General features: G+C 35.4%; 2 protein-coding genes across 3 annotated transcripts in view; both read right to left on the reverse strand.

Annotated features, from left to right (window-relative positions):
- LOC142358615 (uncharacterized) overlaps nucleotides 1-11,623 on the reverse strand; it is a 143,397-nt gene extending 131,774 nt beyond the window's left edge. The window contains exon 1 of the mRNA XM_075410064.1: nucleotides 11,614-11,623. The gene's annotated coding sequence lies outside the window, so the exon portion shown is untranslated. The remainder of the gene's footprint in view (nucleotides 1-11,613) is intronic.
- On the reverse strand, nucleotides 4,491-15,654 carry LOC142358643 (uncharacterized). Of its 2 annotated transcripts, none has more exons than XM_075410118.1 (2): nucleotides 15,315-15,654; nucleotides 4,491-4,916 (listed from the first exon to the last, which is right to left on the reverse strand). In XM_075410118.1, the coding sequence occupies exons 1-2, from the start codon at nucleotides 15,469-15,471 to the stop codon at nucleotides 4,624-4,626; spliced, it is 450 nt and encodes a 149-aa protein (XP_075266233.1). In that variant the 5' UTR covers nucleotides 15,472-15,654; the 3' UTR covers nucleotides 4,491-4,623. The 2 variants fall into 2 exon arrangements, with proteins under 2 accessions (XP_075266233.1, XP_075266225.1); XM_075410110.1 differs by having other exon boundaries at nucleotides 4,491-4,919; nucleotides 15,315-15,650.
- Between the last annotated feature and the right edge of the window lie 241 nt (nucleotides 15,655-15,895).

Here is a 15,895-nt window from a genome sequence, read left to right on the forward strand (position 1 = left end):
ATAGTTTTTGTTCTACGCATTTATTTGGATGTGTTTTGATTCTGCGCTGAATTTTTACTTCCTACGCAATTTTGTTATTCCTTAAGCTCAGCTCCAACACAAAAAACCAAGTGAAGAAATATGTCACCGTAACAGATTGACTATGTTGGCATTCGAAAACACGATTATACTTCAATTTGGACTCTAGTAGATAATTTGTTAAATAAATGACCATTCAATTGTTCAATAACGTTATTGAACAACTTGATGCATTACAGGCAAAATGAGTAATAATGCTGGAAATTTCTCAGAAAATTTTGTATGAGGGTCAATAACAGACCCTGATGTCGTTTTGCGGCTAATAATCTTGGAGTGGCTATTAAAACTTGAATTACGGCCTCACTAAAACAAAATCTGAAAATAAACAAAATGGACAAAAGTGGTGCGATCATAAAAGAAAAAAATATCAATTTTTTGACAAAAAGTCTTTGTTCGGAGAAGCATCAATTTATATCGCGCATGTTTTTGCCGTTAGCCAAAGTTTTGCAAAATCTGCACAAAAAATAGGTTCGCATGAACTCCTTGAATTCTTTTTCTTGAACACGCAGTTCTTGTTAATGTTGTTGATAGGCATATCAGATGACAAAAATTATTGTCTAGAAACCTCTCATCCAAAAATGCTTTGTTAACCCCAAGGCACAAAAATTGGGGCTTCCGGAAATTGAATGCCTCTTGGTTACAGTGATAACCTGATATGATTTGTGATGTTATGCAAATCAGAATCAGCGGTGATGAAAGACGCACAAAGTCATACTTACTTTTCCTACATCTCGATTGCCAATAAAAGTTCTTTTCTGTAAATTTTTTTGACAGAAAACTTATAATTGAACAAAGAGACTTCCTTCAATATTATATCAAATTACATACTTCGTCATTCTTGATTACGTTTTCAGGAGATGCTGATCAATAAATCAGTATTCAATTATGATCATGTATTCGAATGTGTTTTTTTTTAAAAATTTGTGCAGATGGTATGTGAGTTTGAGAGTCGCCATATCGATAGATGAGAGAAAACAGGATTTTGCAGAAACTGTCAGGTGGACCTTGTGTGTTAATTTTTGTTAATAATTTGAGTAGCCCACAGTTGACTTATCCGTCAATTTATGATGCGCGAAATGTACGTTTGCCGCAGTTCTCCATCCACTGAGTGACCTCAGTATATTATTCCACTCATAAGCTGGTCGTTCAATCACACAGAATCAGGCGTATTTTGGCCGGCTAGAATAATTTTAACGGATTACTTGCTATTCCAAAAAATCTATTGTGACGGCATAATTGGGCTGAACAGCCAGAAAGAAAGACTTCATTGCTAGAGTTACGATAGCTTGTTAAAGTAGCAAGAGACGTTTTGTGCGTCCAACGCAAAAAACCTTCTTCACACACACACACACACACACACCAAGCACTAACACACACCACACACTAACACACACACACACACACACACACACACATACACACACACACGTTGTTCGATAATGGTGTGGTCAGAAAAGAGCGCCTAGCAATACTAGCTAAGCTTTTGTGTATCATGCTTTTGAGTATAATATGGAAGCAAATTGAAAATCTAGAGTTTGCTTTTCCTGTGCGTTTTCACAAAGATCTGGTTTGTTTTTGTTAGCAAAAGTTTTTTAACTTTTGATTTCCGTCTTAAAATTGAGCACTTGAGTGAATGGTTAAATACTGTTTTCAATGAAATAATTTTTTTTGTTCAGTCAATTTTGGCCGACCGATATATTCATCGTAGAGAATTGTGAGTGGTATCATTAAAAAGCCCGTCCAGCTTAGAATACGAAATTAAAAATTTTGTTCAATTTTCGTGTTTTACAGTGGGGTTATCGAGGTTTAAATTTTGTGAACATGCAACTGTTTTTGTTCACATTTTCAGTAATTTTTGCTAAAAATTGGCAGAATTTCGCTAATATAATTCAAAATAATTTAAAATGTTTAACGGCAGAGTGTTGTTCTTTACCGTTAGAGATAGAGGAGCGTTGGTGAACTGTTTGATTGAAATTTTTTGGCTATCTTTTTGATAAAATTTTTAAAATTCAATTGTTTTCATCAAAAATGGCACAAAATGTGCTTTTTTGGTCCACTTTGTTAAAATTTGCCAAACTTAGTGACCTAGAAACCTTAACACAGACTCCCTAATTGAAAAATGAACGCTAGTTGCATTTAGGCGCCGTATGAAAGTGTTCTGGATTCAAAACTTTGCAGTTTTTTGCAGGTTTAACTCGATAATTATACAAAATGCATCTTTTTATTCAATATTTGAAGAATTCCACTCAACAATTAGTCTAATTTGCAGATAATTGGAACACTTGGTCGGTTTGCTGCGCGCGCGACAAAATTAAGGAGAGATTTCATAATATCATGGACTCTAAGAATCAGAGACTTTTTGGTTTTTTTTGATGCTGCATTTTTTCAAAATATTTTATTTGTTCTTTTCAATGTTAATTACTGACAATATTTTTTATTTACGGCTCCGTTAATGTCAGCTCTAATTTGCGTAAATGTGAGGTCAAATGTAGATACAGTTTGTTTTCAGAGAACCAAAGGGTTTTTATGTCTTTGAGGAAGATTTTTGGTGAATTTTAACTGAATTGTTGACTTTTGCCTTCAATTGTTGATGATCAAAAATGATGATCAAAGAAGACGTAAATGAAGATGTCATATTCTCGCGATTAATATCTTATGGTTAATCGCGGTTAAATTTAATGGCTTCAAAACTGTGGTTTCGTAAAATAGGTAGTGAAACTTATTAGTTCAGCTTGTATCTAATGTTATCATATAGTCCCATGATTTAGTCTCATTAATAACAGTCGCAATTATTTTTCCAAGTAGTTGCAAGACAAACTGTCTACTCGTTTAGCGGAAAGCTTTTGTGGGCTAAGAATTTTAAAAATATTTATTTTTAATAAAAAAGAGATAGATTTTTGAGATCTTCCAATCTTATTTCTGTTAAATTGTAGCTAAGCATCTCTATATACAATTCACATCATTTGTCTTATGAAATACAATTCGCTCTTCATAACGGTTTTATGATCCTCAAGTGGTCTTTCTTCTTGAAACAACCAGTTTTCATAAAACCAATTTTCGTGAATTTTGCAAATTTGCCCCTTTTTTGTAGGTTTTTGTTTTCTTTTCACAGTATCACAATAATGGGCGTCATTTTACTTACAAATGTTGTCACCTGCAAAAAATGCAAACGAAGATTCTTAATGTTTTCAGTGATGAGCTTAATATTTAATTGATTGTGGGGACATCGTTTTCGTGCATAATTTTTCGTGCATTTTTTTCGTTTTTGCCAGTATTTGTCGTTCTGTTGTAGTCGTATGACATATCCTGGATAATAAAAGCCTCAGTTGCTCTCTATTGAGGCATAAAAAACTCTCTCAATGATTTCATTTGATGCGCATCTCTCAATGATTTCTAATCAGTTCGAATTTAATTCTTTTTTTTTTTAAAAAAAAAGAAATGTTTTAATAAACTTTTGCCGCTTTTGCTCCTTTCTAGCCGACTTGTTGCCGATTCGCATTGAGGACAAGTCCCATATTTTGTTCCAAAAAGTACCGGTTAATCTTCTTGTGTAATTTTTATCTGATGCCATTTTTATTAGGTTATTAGTGGTTTTCAAAAAATGGACAAGGAGTTTTAGTCGTAATTAATATTTGTAACTATTTGATTTTTATTGCCGTCTTTTCTGGTAGTCATATTATGGTAGCCACAGGTCTCATAGGCTCTCTAGAGTAGATTTTTTTATTCTTTTAGTAGTTTGTTGTACGATATGTTGATATGTTAATTTTTTTTTAATCTCTTCCTTATTTGTTAGACAATTACGTGAAAAAAGTAGATGAGCGGGGTCGGAACATAATGTGCGAACGCACATTACCGAGCCTCCTTGTTGACTTAGTGTTAAATGAATTTCTATGTTTGAAGGATGCAAAAAGCTCTCTAGAAATGTTTCTGTTGTACAGATCCGATCACCAAGCACTAAATAATTGGAGTGTTTTGTGTTATTTAGATTAGCTTGCAATTTCTGCATTTTAATTGCTGCTTTCTGATAAAAAAAAGCATCTTTTTGATGAGAGTTATAAATTGTTCAACAAGTAATTTCGCCTTCTGGTCAAATTTTTGTTTACTTTCTAGGGTTAAAGTGTTTTGTAGACCAATAAAGCAGTTTGTTTATGATATCCGATATCAATTCATAAACTTTTTGAATTTTTTATAGTTGATATCCACGAAACAGTTGTTGGCTCATCTGTTGAATGTTGATTTGGGTTGTCTCAATTATAACCTGTAAACAAACGCATAATGTTTGCATTTTTACCTTTTTTTTAAATTAAGTGTTCAGTATCGGTTAAAATTGACTAAGCAGGCTCAATCTTTGGTCATATTAGGCACAGAACGTCAACTGCTAAGTTGCGAAAAACTTATAGAATTCATTTGTTAGTTATAAGACTTTTATTTACAAAAAAAAAATTAAGAATTTTTGAGAACATTTATATCACTCAGGTGAGTATTTTGCAGAGTTTGTAATTTAAAGGTTTCGTCATCGAGCACTTTGCGTGCGAGTTTCTTCATTCATGGACACGTATTCAAATCAGTTTTTTGTAGTTCCCGCAGGTGGTAGATAAACTTGAGAGATGACAGTGTGTCAAATGAGGGCAGAGAAGCCACGAAATTGTAGAAATTGTCCGGTGGTCCTTGTGTGTGGCTCTTTATTAGCATCCTGAACAGCTCGCAGATTGCTTGTCCGTCTATCAGGACTACGTAAGGTGGAAGTATGCCAGAGGTCTCCATCCACTGGGTGACGTCACTCGTATTCCACTCATGCACCGGTTTTGTCAAGCTCACATTAGGAGTCTTAGTGACGTCTACTGAAACACAAAGCTATTATGTAAAACACATAGAGTTTATGTATGCTTGAATAGATATTTCATATGGAAAAGTGCGCATTTTTTTTCTAAAAAGTATCAATTAATGTTTCAACATGGGGGAACATATATGTCAGGCAGGTTTTCGGTCTTTCGCCAAAATAGTGAATTTTGAATATTGAAATTTGAATATAACTAATCCAATTCCAATTGAGGACAGGAGTTCCAATTCCAAACAAATCCTGTTAGAACTTCGATCAAACTATAGTCTTAAACTTAGTGAGAATTAGAAAGAAAGTTTGACTTACCAGATTAGAAAGACAAGCAATTTGATTTTGATCAAAGAAATTATATAAATGAATCGTCAAGAAATGGTGCTGAGAATCAATATTCGGTTCAAATTGGTGAATCTAGATAACTATTATTAGAGTTAGATTAATTGATGTAAAATCTTCCCAGCATGTATTAAATGATTATGATGATATCTCCGGAAGTGTGAATGAATTCTCAGCAAAGTGCAAATGCATTCCATTTATGGTTCCCTTTGCGACTGATTTGCAGAAGCAAACCATATTGGGTAACCTTTGCGACCCCCTCTATAAATCACGGTGCTAAGATTAGTTTTGTATTTTGACTTTTTCACACTGATAATGGGTATATATACAGCTGATTTTTGAGTCCTTTTTCATCCCCAAATTCAAATCACCATCTTGATCTTATAATCAGATCTCTCCTGTAAATCTCTAAATTCTACTGTAAAATATCATTTTGTTATTCTCTCATTTTTGAGAAATTAATTCTTTTACTTAGTTAAAAACGCTTTTTATTCCGCTTGCGAAAGTCCATAACCCAACAGGTTATGGGCCCAGCAATTTTTTAAGTCATAAAATTAATTTCCAAAACAAAACTAATTTGTTGTTAACAGTCATAATCCTTTTCTGCTGAGTACCTTTTCTTTTCACAACTGTTTTGCCTGCTCAAACTTCAATGGATCAACAGACAGTGAAGCTGCTGACCTACACAGGAAAGGCACAGGACTTTCCAATCTGGAGCACAAGATTTGTGGCGATGATGCAGACGAAGGGACTCTACAAATCACTACTGGGGACCGAGGAGCAACCCAATGAGCCTGCGCCACTGGCCAATGGGGCAACCAATGATGAAAAGAAGAACCACAAGGTGCTGAAGGATGCATATGAGAAGGAAGTTGCAGACATCAAGGAGAAACGAAATAATGTGTGGTGCCATCTGGCACTGACTCTAGATGCAACAACCCTCATGCTGATGAGACATGACTGTGTGGGAGATGACGGCATTGGAGATGGAGCAAAGGCTTGCAAGCTTTTGCAAGAGAGATTTCAGAGTGTGGAGACGCCGACAGTGGTGACTTTAGTGGCACAGCTTGCTCGACTGCAGCTCGAGGATTCTGAGGTTTTGGACAGCTTCTTCATCAGAGGACAGGAGTTGCTCACAAGGCTACAAGAAGCAGGGGAAGCAGTCTCAGAGACCCTCTTCAACGCCTTGGTCCTCAATGGTCTGCCAATGAGGTATGAAAGTTTTGTAATACAGGAAAGCTTCAACCCGGCAACGAACTTCACAGAGTTGAGAAAAAGGCTGCAGAACTTTCATGAGAGCACGGTGCAGAGACACAAGGGACAAAGTGGTTCAGTGGCACTGGCAGTGAAGCGTGACTTCAAGAAGGGACCCAAGAAAGGAAACTGCTTTGTGTGTGGGATCCCTGGACACTTTGCCAAGGACTGCAGGAAAAAGGAGACAGCACAATGCAGCAAGTGTGGTGAGAAGGGTCACCTAGACAGGGCATGCAAGAGACAAAGAGATGGAGGCAAACATGATTCAGTGGCAATGGGTCCAACATTGGCTACACCAGACGAGGAATGCTGGGCAGCTCTTACCCAGTGGAAGACAGCAGGCATGCTAGTGGACAGTGGTTGTACAGATCACATAGTGACGAACATCGATGCGTTTCTGGACTTTGTGCCCATTCAATCAGTGGTCAGAAATCCCAACGGAGAGGCTTCCAGAGTGGTGGGCAGAGGCTGTGTGAGGATCAGCATACCCTCAAACAAAGGGGAATTCCAATGCGAACTCAAAAATGTTCTCTGTGTGCCGGACTATTCTTCAAACCTCCTATCAGTCTCAAGATGCACGGAGTGGGGACATAGCTTCACTTTCGAGAGAGGAAACAGCTGCATGAAACTCCAGAAGGGAACTCGGGTAAAACTAACACAAGAAAATAATTTGTTTTACTTACCCTGCAGCGTTCTAGAATTCAAGATGAGTTCCAACAGCGTGAAACTTGACAGTGCAAGGAATCTTGGTTAAGGATCAGAAACTTGGTTGTGATACGAGGAGAAGAAAAATGCTCAGCAGAGCTGATGAGAGGTGTAAAACCTAAGCTTCCAATTAGTATATTATCTATTTTTGGTTGCACAGTCTTCATGAGGAAGAGGGACAGAGAAGTCAGCAAACTTGAACCCAAGGCACTGGAAGGAAAGTTTGTGGGTTACACTGAAGGAGAAAACGGATACCTGGTGTACATACCCAACACACGCAAGGTGATGGCAGTTCGAGATGTGATCATCAAGGAGTCTGAAGTGGGCTCAATCCCTGACAACAAAGAAACGGCTGACCTACTAGATGATGGGTCGGAACTGGGAATCTGGCACCCAGATGATGGTCATCAAGACGATGACAACAGAGAACGACAGGACACATCTACTGCAATAAAGGAGGAGTGGCATGACGCAGGGAGCGTGAATACACAAGAAACAACACTGAGACAAGAGGCCTCGGATGTTGGAGAAACAGCACTAGATGAAGGATCTACTGCAACAAGAGGGAGTCACAGAGACTCAGATTCACTGGAAGACAGTGACACAGAAGACTTCTCACAGTTAGTGACAGTTGGCTTCAATGAAGATGCACTGGAACACGCGGACAGAGCAGAGCCCAGACGAGGGACACGAGCAAGGAATGTTCCGCAATTTTTTGGAGAAGTCAGGACCCATCTTGCTGTGACTGAGGGCGACTATGTGGAACCCAAAACAGTCTACGAAGCCAAGCAAGGTGACGATTGGGACCAGTGGCACCGGGCAATGAAGGACGAGGTCAAGGCACTCCAAGACAACGAGACTTGGAACCTAGTGAGACCACCCACAGACAGGGACGTCATACCAGGCAAATGGGTTTACAAAGTGAAATTGGGACCCAGTGGTCAAGTGGACAAATACAAAGCGCGCTATGTGGCGAAAGGCTTCAAACAAGTGGAAGGACAGGACTACTTTGAGACTTTTGCGCCTACCTGTAAGCCAGAGACATTCAGGATTCTACTTCAGCTATCAGCGAAGCAAGGCCATGTGATGCACCAATTTGATGTCAAGACTGCTTTCCTGCACTCACCAATCGAGGAAGAAGTGTATCTGGAACAGCCACAGGAGTTTGTAAAACGCGGATCAGATGGGGAGAAGTTAGTATGTCGACTAAATAAATCAATTTATGGTTTGAAACAGGCTGCTAACAACTGGTACAAAGAGCTGGCAAACTTCCTACTGAGACAGGGGTTCACCAGAAGCAGGAACGATCACTGCTTGTTCACAAGATCAGAAGCAGAGGATCACACCTTCATCTTGGTCTGGGTTGACGACATCATAGTAGCATCAAGAAGTATGACAGTGGTCTCTGATGTCAAGAAGGCACTAGAAGCAACCTTTCACATGGAAGACAGAGGGAGACTACACTGGTTTCTGGGTCTAAGAATCAGACGAGAAGAGGGCAAAGTCACAGTTGACCAAGAACGCTACATAGAAACAATGCTTGAGCGGTTTCAAATGGATCAATGCAAACCCTCAAGAACTCCAGCTGATTTGAATTTGAAACTTAAGACAGCACAGAACGGAGACGAAGAAGTGGACCAGAGGATCTACAGAAGCTTGGTTGGATCACTTCTGTATCTGGCCAAACAGACGAGGCCAGACATCATGTTCACAGTCAACATTCTGTCCAGACATATGAATGCACCTGCCAATCAACACTGGATGTGCGGAAAACGACTTCTGCGATATCTTCAAGGTTCAAAAGGTTTAAAACTTACTTACACAAAAGAGGCTAGTTATGATTTAGTGGGGGAAAGTGATGCAGACTGGTCTGGAGACGTGAACGACAGAAAATCAACAACGGGCTATTACTTCAAGCTCAACGGACGTGGCGCAGCACTCAGCTGGGGTGTCAAGAAGCAGGCCACAGTCGCTCTTTCTTCATCAGAAGCAGAATATCAGGGCATGGCAGCAGCAGTTCAGGAAGCACTCTACCTGAAACAACTTCTAGAGGATTTTGGCATCCAACAGAAACGTCCAATAGCATTTGGAGAAGACAACCAAAGTTGTATCAGACTCTGCCAAAACCCAGTCATGCACAAAAGGAGCAAGCACATCAAAACAAAGTTTCACTTCATCCGGGACAAAACGGAGGATGGGACTATTTCAATTCATTACGTTCCTACAGACAAAATGGCAGCGGACATCTTCACAAAGTCCTTACCCGTTTCGAAAGTGGAAACATTCAGAGCAGTTTTGATGGCAACAGACTCTACGCAATCAGCTCAAGTCTGAGTGGGGGTGTTAGAACTTCGATCAAACTATAGTCTTAAACTTAGTGAGAATTAGAAAGAAAGTTTGACTTACCAGATTAGAAAGACAAGCAATTTGATTTTGATCAAAGAAATTATATAAATGAATCGTCAAGAAATGGTGCTGAGAATCAATATTCGGTTCAAATTGGTGAATCTAGATAACTATTATTAGAGTTAGATTAATTGATGTAAAATCTTCCCAGCATGTATTAAATGATTATGATGATATCTCCGGAAGTGTGAATGAATTCTCAGAAAAGTGCAAATGCATTCCATTTATGGTTCCCTTTGCGACTGATTTGCAGAAGCAAACCATATTGGGTAACCTTTGCGACCCCCTCTATAAATCACGGTGCTAAGATTAGTTTTGTATCTTGACTTTTTCACACTGATAATGGGTATATATACAGCTGATTTTTGAGTCCTTTTTCATCCCCAAATTCAAATCACCATCTTGATCTTATAATCAGATCTCTCCTGTAAATCTCTAAATTCTACTGTAAAATATCATTTTGTTATTCTCTCATTTTTGAGAAATTAATTCTTTTACTTAGTTAAAAACGCTTTTTATTCCGCTTGCGAAAGTCCATAACCCAACAAGTATCAATTAATGTTTCAACATGGGGGAACATATATGTCAGGCAGGTTTTTGGTCTTTCGCCAAAATAGTGAATTTTGAATATTGAAATTTGAATATAACTAATCCAATTCCAATTGAGGACAGGAGTTCCAATTCCAAACTAATCCTGTTAGAACTTCGATCAAACTATAGTCTTAAACTTAGTGAGAATTAGAAAGAAAGTTTGACTTACCAGATTAGAAAGACAAGCAATTTGATTTTGATCAAAGAAATTATATAAATGAATCGTCAAGAAATGGTGCTGAGAATCAATATTCGGTTCAAATTGGTGAATCTAGATAACTATTATTAGAGTTAGATTAATTGATGTAAAATCTTCCCAGCACGTATTAAATGATGATGATATCTCCGGAAGTGTGAATGAATTCTCAGAAAAGTGCAAATGCATTCCATTTATGGTTCCCTTTGCGACTGATTTGCAGAAGCAAACCATATTGGGTAACCTTTGCGACCCCCACTATAAATCACGGTGCTAAGATTAGTTTTGTATCTTGACTTTTTCACACTGATAATGGGTATATATACAGCTGATTTTTGAGTCCGTTTTCATACCCAAATTCAAATCACCATCTTGATCTAATAATCAGATCTCTCCTGTAAATCTCTAAATTCTACTGTAAAATATCATTTTGTTATTCTCTCATTTTTGAGAAATTAATTCTTTTACTTAGTTAAAAACGCTTTTTATTCCGCTTGCGAAAGTCCATAACCCAACAAGTATCAATTAATGTTTCAACATGGGGGAACATATATGTCAGGCAGGTTTTCGGTCTTTCGCCAAAATAGTGAATTTTGAATATTGAAATTTGAATATAACTAATCCAATTCCAATTGAAAAAACATATAAACATAGATATTATGTCTGCTTGAATAAGTATTTCTTTTGAAAAAGAGCGCATTATTTTTTTATATATATATATATATATATATATATATATATATATATCAATTATTGTTTCAACATTTTTCAGACATGTGGGAACATACATGCCAGGGAGGCTTTTTGGTCTTTCGCCAAAATATCCCTTTTTTTTACCCATCGTTGAGAATTTTCGATTTTAACCAATCGAAATTCCATTGAAAAAACAAAATTCGCAAACTGTGTAATTTAAAACAGATTAATGATCAGAAGAATCCCAAAAATCAACAAAAAAATTTTTGAAAAAACAAACATTTGAAACCAATTATCTCAGTTCCTAATTTATTTTCATCCCTTATGCCCTTTTAAAATGATCTTCTCCAGTTCTGTGGAGTTTAATTAAGCTAACAGATTAAAAATTTGACTCAAGGCATTACACGAAAAAAGGAAATAAATTCTTTGAAAACAGAACCTAAATTCAAAAACTGTTTATCACTACTTCATGTCTCTAGCAATTATAAGCAACTTGGAGTTAGCCTTGTCCATTTCCATTTAATAAGATAGGCTTCAAATAATCTAGCTTTCATTAGATCAGAAAAAAATACACTTCCTGTGAGTTTATTTGCTATAAAAAAATCTTTACAAAAGATTTTTATATATTTTTTTCCAGTTTAACTTCGAAGCGTATTTTTGTGTTGGGATGAAAATAAAAATTTTTGAAATTGCAGAAACGCATAACTATTAAGTTATTCACAGGTTTTGGTGAAGAAGTCAAACTAAACTTTTCTTAAAATGATGAAGGACGAAAGCTTTTAAAATTTTATAAGTCATATGTATTGTCAAGTAAAATTCTAAAAGTTTATAATGTATAAATTTAATTTTTTGAGAACAGAAAAATGCTTGGTGTAAAACTGAAAAGCAAAGGCTGGACAGGGCTTTGCAAAACTATAATAATTTTGATTTCACAATAAACTGAAATGGAAACTAATTTTGATTCATCCTACATCAATAGCTAATTTTGATTTAATTGTCTTTAGTTCTCCAACGTCTCAGTTGGCAAAAAAAAATTACAGAGCAAACAGATATACAACTTTTTTGTGAAAAAAGCCGTAATGTAAATGAATTTTTCGATCTCTGTTCCCTATACTTCTCTCAAAACTAAAACTAAGCTCAATTTTACTACTTTCGTAGATAAAGGGTAATCTGAATTAGGCACGTTTTCCAGAAAAAAAATTAATAAGAGCAGAATGGACCAAACTATTTTAGGATTTTTTTCAAAATTTTAAATTACAAAATTTGTTTATGTTGTATTGATTCGGTCTTTCCGAGTCATTGCAAAAATTATGAGAATTGAAAACAGAAATTATGAGGAATGAAAACACTTATGAATTTCTAGACGTTTAAAATTTAGTTCATTATGTTTGGCATTTAATTCATTATGTTCCATTTAAAGATGCAGCCAATGTAATTAGAAAGACAGTAAAACAGTTTTTGAAAATTTAAACAGTATTGAATAATACACCGAAGTTTTCGTAAAAAAACAAATTTGACAAAACTTTTCATCTTTTCTTTCAATTTGTTGATATCCAGGTTTGGTGGAAGAGAAAAAATTCGTTGCGTTGTACTTTTTGTCTGTTTTAAAATTAGAAAAAGTAACTGAAGCTTTTCTATGATCCTCGGAATTCTTACTTTGTTCGGATTTTGGCTTAGAAAATTTTTTGTCTGACAATAATTAAAGTGTTATTTAATCTACATTATTTTCAAAACTACTTTAAGAACATTAAATGGGCAAAAGTAGAGGAAGGCGGTTTTTACGCATATTTTTCATTTTGCAGAAAAAAGTTTTGCCGAAAAAATTTTTAATAAGATCAGAACGGACCAAACTTTTTATAATTTTTTTTTGAAAACTTTTAATTATAAATTTCTTTTTATGTTCTATTGATTCAATCGTTCCGAGAAAAAGCTTCTCGTTCAATATAGTCATTCATTTTTATATTGCGTTAGAAGGACAACAAAACAGTTTTTGAAAACTTAAACAGTATTGAAAATACACAAAAGTTTTCGTGAAAAAACAAATCCAAAACTATTCATCTTTTCTTTCAATTTGTATATATCCAGGTTTGGTGGAAGAGAAAAAACGTCATTGTGTTGTAGTTTTTTCTGTTCTAAAATTAGAAAAAGTAACTGAAGTTTTTCTATGATCCTCGGAACTCCTACTTTGTTCCTATTTTGGCTTAGAAAATTTTTTGTCTGACAATAATTAAAGGATTATTTAATCTACATTATTATCAAAAATACTTCAAGAATTTTAAATCCGCAAAAGTAGAGGCAAGGCGTTTTATACGCAATTTTTTAATTTTTTGTTGACTATTGGATCCTTCAAAATCAATCAAAGACTTTTCGCTTTCAAATCGGCAGATCGTTTTTTTCATTCTACACAGCACAGCATTCCAATAAAAATTGCATTTTTCTGACCTCCTACAACCGACCAATATTAGACGTTGGCATTCAAACGCCTTTGTTGTTTTGGGGGAAAAACGCTCACTAATGGGTTTTCAGTCTTTTAAATGGTTGTGTTAAGCTCTAAAGTCTGATCAAAGTCTGATTAAAAAATGATTTATTTTTTAAGCATAGTGATGACTAGTGATAAATAGTTACACAATTTATGTCTGTCAAGAGCTGAGTAGCGCGTTTTTTTCTTTATTCCGACAATCCAAAGAAATTGAATCTCTAGTTGCAAATTATATCTTTTTCGACAAGCTTCAAAAGTTCTTTTGGAATAATTTGTGTTAAGTAGAGAATACGCCAATTCTCTTGTTACCGTAGCCTGGTTCTTTAAACAAAAAGCGACCTGGATCATGAAAGGTTGTTTCAGTTAAATCTGTGCAAAATTCTTCTGTGCCAATTAAGGAATTTCTTCAAGTTCTGGTTTTGGTCTTTTTTGAGAACCTTGTTATTCAAATCATTAGAGATGAAAACAAAGACAATGTTTCAATTATTCAAGAACAAAATCGTTTAAACCTTCAAATGAATCGTACATAACAAAAAATGGATTTCTGGTTATCGTAAAATTTGAATGTTGGCGTTAATACAATCGTAATTGCAATCTATATAAAGTTTTATCTAAACTTGGGCAAATCAGAAGAGAAAGTTTTTTTTGATTTCGAGTTATTTGTTGCAAATATTTTTTATAAGCTGTTCTCGTTGTGTTTTTGGATCACATTCAGTTTTTCGTGACGTTCAAAAACTTTATCCTTATTTTGGCCCCCAATTTAAACGTACCAAGATGCAGCCCATGCACTTAAAAAATCTAGAGAATATTTTGTGAAACCTAAAGCGAAATCAGAGCCCAATAAATTTGTAAGCAAGTTTTTGTTTAGTATCCTTCATTTTCAATTATTGACTTCCGTTTTCTTAACTGCAGATCGGATTCTTGATTCTGATAGATTTTCAGACGAAAGATGCACATTTTTACTCTTTCTGGTGTCAACGAGTTTTAAGAGTCGACACTCGAACGCTGTTTTTGTTTCTTTTTGGGATAATGGACGGAAGTTTTCGAATCTTCAGTCCTTGCAATGGTTTTGTTGAGCTCTAACGTCTGATTAGAAACTGGTTCAAAAACATATATGTACCAAGATAATTATGTACCAATCTTTCTAGAAGAACTTTATCAAGCTGATTGTTTTTGATTTTTTTTCACTTATGGACAGTTAGAGTTGAGTAGTAAATTTTCTCGTTTCGACAATTCGAAAGAGCTCATACTCTCATAGCAAATAATTTTTTTAGAATAGTGTTGTTTCAGTCAAATCTGTACAAAATATTTCGGTACAAATTTAAGAATTTAATCAAATTGATGGTTTTATCCTTTTATTCAAATTATATGCCCACCAACCGGGGGGGGGGGGGGGGGGATGACGTCAAAATTCTATTAATATTGTATAGAATTGTATAACTTGTCAGCGCAATGTCAGCATGAAAATATACCAATAGACATAAAATTAGGATCATTCGGGTCATATATTTGTCTATAGAGGAACGACCTGCTCAAGGGGTAACATTAATCAATAACCAGAAAATGTGTACAATTTTGATTATTTTAATATATATTCCTGATTAATGTGAAGGCATGTAAACTTTAACCTTTCGGTTATTTTATTAATTTACATGTTTGGAAAAAAACAATCGAACATTATAGAAACCGTACTAAAAAGTGAATAATTTTACTATTTGCTTTACTGTAAAAATTCTCACCTGTGCCACCATTGGCGCCAATATGCAATAAAGTAACTATAAACGTTAAGAAAAATGCGAAATGTTTCATTTTGTTATCTTGAGCAAGTTGGAAACAACTAGCGGGGAAAAGAATTGCTATGTTTATGATTTTGATTATGGACAAAACGGGTCTCATATATTTACGTGTGAAAACACACAAAACTGGAAATTCCAGGGAATGCAAATAGTATGAACGGTTGTCCTCAAATTTCCAAATATGTCGAAGTTCTGGCTTTATTTCTTGTTCATTCCTTTGAAAGCTAAACAGAACAAAACTTTGCGATAATTGTGTTCTGTATAAGTTTATACTCAAGCATATCCAAACTGAAAGATATTTGGTTTAGCAATTCCTGACGTCTTGGCAAAAATGCAAAAGTTCCGTTATTACTATAGTGTCTTAAAGAACCATTCTGCTGTGGAGCCGGGATATATATATATATATATATATATATATATAATATATATATATATTGTTACCGAGTAAACTAAGAGAACAACGCGCTATTTAAATAAAGCAGCGAGAAAACTATTACGTAATCTCTTAGCCATGTAAGCCTTAT

The sequence above is a fragment of the Convolutriloba macropyga genome, chromosome 1, assembly GCF_964194025.1.
Source record: "Convolutriloba macropyga chromosome 1, txConMacr16.3, whole genome shotgun sequence".
Taxonomy (NCBI): Eukaryota; Metazoa; Xenacoelomorpha; order Acoela; family Convolutidae; genus Convolutriloba; species Convolutriloba macropyga.

Excerpts from the sequence above, each read along its gene's own strand:
- LOC142358643 (XM_075410110.1), bottom strand. The coding sequence starts at position 15,471 with ATGAGACCCGTTTTGTCCATAATCAAAATCATAAACATAGCAATTCTT. Across the intron at positions 4,920-15,314 it reads TGGCGCCAATGGTGGCACAG|TAGACGTCACTAAGACTCCT; the intron begins GTGAGAATTTTT and ends TTTGTGTTTCAG.